This window comes from Penaeus japonicus, unplaced genomic scaffold, assembly GCF_977035675.1.
Source record: "Penaeus japonicus unplaced genomic scaffold, GWHDUDI00000001_assembly GWHDUDI00000963, whole genome shotgun sequence".
NCBI classification, from domain to species: domain Eukaryota; kingdom Metazoa; phylum Arthropoda; class Malacostraca; order Decapoda; family Penaeidae; genus Penaeus; species Penaeus japonicus.
This window is the reverse complement of record NW_028235365.1, coordinates 1-6,447: the sequence shown is the minus strand read 5'-3', so window position 1 is coordinate 6,447 and position 6,447 is coordinate 1. Positions and strand designations below refer to the sequence as shown.

Below are 6,447 nucleotides of genomic sequence, written 5' to 3'. Positions count from 1 at the left end.
TCAGAGCAGAAATATAGCCTTGGTAGCAAAGTATAAACTAAATGAAGATGTGATGAATGTTCTTCTTTTAACAGATATATATTTACTCTAACCCCCCCCCAGCGCTAGTATGAAAATATCACATGTGTTGTCTTGCAATTTATCAGAATAGTAAAACTATATATCAGTGTTGTTATTATATAACGTATATAATATTTTTTTTTATTTATTCAGACGGACTTGGAGACTGGTGTCATCACTTGTAAATGGGTGTTGAGCTTAATGAAGCATATGTTAAGTTATAAACATTGCTACAATAACCATTTTTCTTTTTTATAATATCTTGAAATCTATATTTATATAAAAAAATTGATTGTCCATTTTTTCCCAACGACTTAGGTTAGGTTAGGTATATGGAATATTTGGACATTTCACCGATGTCAAATTTGGACTTTGCAAAAAATGGACGAAAAGTAAATATTGTCGGAATTTTGTTAGGTGTTGATAAAAATTGGACAATTCACCGATGTCAAATTTTGGACATTGTCAAAAAATGGACGAATGGAAAACTGCTGAGAAAAATCGGACATTTCATCGATGTCAGATTTGGACATTGCAAAAAATTGGACGAGTGGTAATTTGCTGAGAAAAATCGGATATTTCATCGATGTCAACTTTGGACAAAATAAATAAAGATTTCATTAGTATTATGAAAAATACTATCTGGTAATTTCTTGTATATATATATACATATATATATATATATGGATAAATACCTGTTACATAATGATTGAATCCTTCTATTTCTTGTACATGTAGATTCATACTAGAATGATGATATTAAAAAAAAATGGACATTTCAACTTGTAAATTTTTGGACTTTGGAAAAAAATGGACATTAGTTCAATATGAACATTAGTCCAATATAAACATTTCAACTAGTAAATTTTTTTTGACATTGAAAAAAAAATGGACATTACATCTTGTAAATTTTTGGACATTGAAAAAAAAATGGACATTAGTCCAATATGAACATTTCAACTAGTAATTTTTTTAGACATTAGTCCAATATAAACATTTCAACTAGTAAATATTTTTTTGATATTGAAAAAAAAATGTACATTTCATCTAGTAAATTTTTTTTTGACATTGAAAAAAAATGGACATTTCATCTAGTAAATTTTTTTTTTGACATTGAAAAAAAAATGGACATTTCAACTAGTAAATTTTTGGACATTGAAAAAAATATGGACATTAGTCCAATATAAACATTTCACCTAGTAATTTTTTTGACATTGAAAAAAAATGGATATTTCAACTAGTAAATTTTTGGACATTGAAAAAAATATGGACATTAGTCCAATATAAACATTTCACCTAGTAATTTTTTTGACATTGAAAAAAAATGGACATTTCAACTAGTAAATTTTTGGACATTGAAAAAAAAATTGAAAAAAATATGGACATTAGTCCAATATAAACATTTCACCTAGTAATTTTTTTGACATTGAAAAAAAATGTACATTTCATCTAGTAAATTTTTTTTTGACATTGAAAAAAAATGGACATTTCATCTAGTAAATTTTTTTTTTGACATTGAAAAAAAAATGGACATTTCAACTAGTAAATTTTTGGACATTGAAAAAAAATGGACATTTCAACTAGTAAATTTTTGGACATTGAAAAAAAAATGGACATTTCAACTAAAAAAAAAGGACATTTCAACTTGTAAATTTTTAGACATTGAAAAAAAAATTGGACATTTCAACTAAAAAAAATGGACATTTCATCTTGAAAAATTTTGGACATTGAAAAAAAATTGGACATTTCAACTAAAAAAAAGGACATTTCATCTTGAAAAATTTTGGACATTGAAAAAAAATGGACATTTCAACTTGTAAATTTTTGGACATTAAAAAAAATGGACATTTCAACTAGTAAATTTTTGGACATTGAAAAAAAGGACATTTCATCTTGTAAATTTTTGGACATTGAAAAAAAAATGGACATTTCATCTTGTAAATTTTTGGACATTGAAAAAAAATAGACAAGTTAATTTTTCAGATTATTTTTTATGATAAATAATTTGGATATTTCAACATAGAAACATATATTATCATAAACTTTTAATAATAGAATGAAAAGGAGTATTCTCTGTGGATTATAATTATATAATCAGATATACATCTTAAATTGATATACCCTCATTAATCTTATCAAAGATAAAATACCAACTTCAATCATTAAACCTTTCTTAATAATAACATATTCATTAATAGTCTAATATTCATAAAAAAATAAATGAAATAAATATAACTATGTAGTAATTATGATATGAAAAACATTAAAAGTAAATCAGCGTAATATAATACAGGGTATAAGAAAGTTAGTTATACTTTACAATTCAAACTTCAACCAATCACATGTGCTCAACTGTGAAAGATTATAAGTAGTTGTTTATCGTTAATACCCTCATTCAATAGTCGGACTAATTAGGATACCTAAACAATCATTTACTAGGTAACAATCCCGTTACATAGTTGCGCTAATTAAAAGTCCGTTATATTCGTTGTTATGTGAGGTAAAAAAAAATATGGACAACCTAGTCAATGTCAGACGTTAGCTTTTAGCAAACAATTCATTATAGGTGTTGTCTCCAAGAGTGCGCGACTTAGTTTTTTTTCGTTCATCGACGACGGATGGACTTTATCTTTCGAAAAAGAAAGAGGAAAAAAAAAGAAATCTATAAAGGTTAGTTTTATTTGACTATGTATATAATTGTTTATGTAGGTTTGATTTTTCAGTACTTTTTTAATAATATATATATATATATTAGAGGCAATGTTCGGAAAGTAATACCAAATAATAGCATGAGGCAGGTAAAGAAAATATTAAATAGACCAAAAATGGATAGTCGAGCTAAATAGGATACCTAAACAATCATTTATTGGATATCAGTCACGTTACATAGTTACGCGAATAAAAAAAATCCATTATATTCGTAATTATGTGAGGTCAAAAAAAAATATATGGACAACCTAGTCAATGTCAGACATTAGCTTCTTGTAAACAATTCATTATAGTTGTTGTCTCCGAGAGTGCGCGGCTTAGTTTTTTTTCATTCATCGACAACGGATGAACTTTACCTTTCGAAAAAGAAAAAGAAGAAAAGGATTTTATAAAGGTTAATTTTATTTGGCTTAGAGTATTTGTAAGAGATATGTTTTACTTTAACTGAAACCAAGTATTGATTTCGTTGTTTATAGTGTTAATATCGTTGTTTATATTTATAATATTATTATAAATATGTAATATATTTTATAGGCAATGTCCAGAAATATAGTACCGAATGATAGAATGAAGCAGGTAAAAGACATATTAAATGGACCAAAAATGGATCCTGATAAGTTGATTTGCTTCATTTGCTACAAGGTAAGAGTACTTATATACGAGATATTCACATTATATTTATATAAATATAGGACATAATTAATATAAAGGATATATTCTTATTTCATTATCATGTTGTTGTGGTGTTTTTTAAAATTTAGCTGTTCATCTGTTTTTTTCCTCTGCAGCAATATGTAAAATTAAAGAGGCATCTGAGAGACGTGCACAAAATAACGGGAAGGGAGCTCGAGATAAAATACAGCGAAGCGAGATCGTCGCAACACGCCTCTGTCGCCGCCGGCCCCCGTTCGAGCAGTTGTAACATTTGCGGCAGGAGCGTGCGGCACATGAAATGTCACCTGCAGAACATGCACGGACTAGAGCCGGGCAGCGACGAGTACCGAGCGGCGCTCGGCATGAACGCCGAGCGTCTCCTCGCTCCGTCCGCGGCTCGGAGGCAGGCGAACCGGACGAGGAGAGAGGGCCTGGTCAACATCCCGCTGGCGGTGCAGGCGTGGATCGGTTACGAGTCGAGGGGAGGACTGACCGTGGACGGGCGAGGCATGCTGCGCAACATGCGATTGGTGATCGAGATCCTGGAGCGGCATTCGCTGACCGTTATGAACTTGATCGAACACCGGACGGTCAAGCGATCTTACGAGCTATTGTACGCCGCGCTGGAGCGGCGCTACAAGTATATGAGCATCAACGTCATTCTGGGACATCTCAAGCGATTCCTCGAGTGGGCGTGTGCCGAGGCCAACTACCCCCTGTGCGAGATGACCAAGCGCGAGCACGCCTTCTACTCCAAGCTGTGCCGCAGGAAGGGCGACGTGGAGAACATGAACAGGAAGGTGGCCGAGTACGTGCCCACGATCGGCGAGATGGGACCCCTGATCCGCTGTTCGAAGCATAGGGAGGTCGTGAACGGCCTGATCGAGCGCCCGCGAGAGACCCTGGCCGAGTACAGTATCGACCTGATCCACGCTGCACTCGCGTGGCCCCTGATCATCAGGGCGGGAGCGAGGACGGGAGTCGTGCGAAACCTGCTCGTCAGCGAGGTGCTGGAGGCGGTCGACACGTCCGACGGCGTCATCGTCAAGGTAAAAAAACACAAGACGTCGTCGCTGTACGGTCCCTACCAGATCGGACTGCCCGCGAGAGAGCACAATATGCTGGTCAATTTCATTCGCCACAGGAACTGGGAGTCGGACTACGTATTCTCGACGAGCCGAGGTAATCCTTTCTCGCTGGCCAACATTCAGCGGTTCATGCGGAAGCTCTTCCAGCGATACGGCCTGCCGCACCTGAGAATAGCGAGCGTGAGAAAGTTTCTGACCACGCAGGCTCACAGCGCGGGCGACGATCGGATTCAGGAGGCGACCGCATCGCTGTTGAAGCACAGCATGAAGACCGCCAAGCGCGACTACAAGGCCATGCAGCGCGATCGCGACGCTCTCGATACGGCCAATCGACTCTCGCAAATGTTGCAGGATCAAATGGAAGAGTGGAACAATGACGATGACGATACCGAGACCGCCAAGGATGAATCTAAAAAAAACAGTGACACTATTAAAGTAAAATGAATTATAAACTTGTATAAATAAATATTAATATGCTTTATAATATTTCATTCTGACGAAATTAAAAGTCTATCATTAACTATCAAAATGGATACTAACGTTTACCCAATTAAAGATAGTCTTAATATATTATCATTATTTATAGAATCTATGCATACCGCCTTGAATAAGAATTATTATCATTTTGAGAAAAACTATATCGATCAAATGTCCACGTGTATACATGGAATAAAGAAAATATATTTGTCAGAGACCATGAAATTGCATAAACACGATAAGGATGCAGTAATTGAAAAATATATGGTAACTGATGCAAATGATGTTAAAAGACACAAAGACAGCCTCAATACATTGTTAAGATTATCAATTGTTTATCCTAATTTTAAAACATATTACAATGATATATGCACTAAGATAAATAATATTCAGAAAAAAATTAATAGCGGAGTATCGTTTGGAAATGTAGATGATATTAATAAAGCAATAAAAAAAATCACTGTAAAATGTAACAATTTACATAAAGGGATAAATGAACAAATATTAATCGCGAATACAATTTTAGATTTTATATATAACGAATTTAATAATATATCTATGATAAAGTCAAATATTTCATACTGTAATAGTAGTCATCACACAAATATGCTTCAAAATTATTGGAAAAAATAAACCACTATACCTACTAAGAACAAAGCAGAGAAAAAAGTCAGATTCGATAACCATATATTACATACGAATTAGTTATACATAAATATCGATATATAAAGTAAATATAATTATATATGGATACATGTAAAGTATAAAATATTAAATAAATTCAATAATACTATACCAAAATGGGGGAGTCACATGATATGGAAAAACTCACCCTATATCAAAAAAAATTAAACTTATTAATAGGCAAATTTAATTCTGACATCGAGAAACTTTTAGATCCCATCACGGTTAAAGACGATTATTTGCAAAAATTTAATAATTTCAAAACTGTACTTAATAACACTTTAATGCGTGGGAAAGGAACTAATGATGATTTTACAGCCATCTTTAACACTATTAAAGGAAATTTAATTTCTAATAGTAGAAATGATATTGAGATGGATGATGTTCAAAGCGAAAGTGGTAATGGTGATGATGATAATGAATTAAATCCACTAATAATCCCATTTTCTAAGACTTTTGAAATAAGATCCGAAATACTTAATTCGCTTAATAATATAAGCAATAATACAACATTGGATCCCAGCGATCATGAACGTATAGAAGATATTATTATATGTGAACATAATGTAATTTCTGAATATATAAAATATCAAATGGATGCTACTCGTTTACAAATTGACAAATGGAAAGATAGAATGAATGAAGTATGTTCCACAACAAATAATTCTTTAAGATATATTCTAAAAGAATTAAAATATATGAATTCAAAAATTGAGGGATTATATGAATCTGATGTCAATTCCATTTTAAAAAAGGATAATGTTAGATTTACGTA

The 6,447-nt window shown here is 32.7% G+C and overlaps 1 protein-coding gene across 1 annotated transcript; it reads left to right on the top strand.

Moving 5' to 3' along the window:
- The first annotated feature begins 699 nt into the window (after positions 1-699).
- Positions 700-5,907, top strand: LOC147466435 (uncharacterized). The gene is made up of 2 exons (XM_086535486.1): positions 700-3,411; positions 3,558-5,907. Exons 1-2 carry the CDS (start codon positions 3,307-3,309, stop codon positions 4,953-4,955), a joined length of 1,503 nt encoding a protein of 500 aa, XP_086391612.1. The 5' UTR covers positions 700-3,306; the 3' UTR covers positions 4,956-5,907.
- Positions 5,908-6,447: the final 540 nt, after the last annotated feature.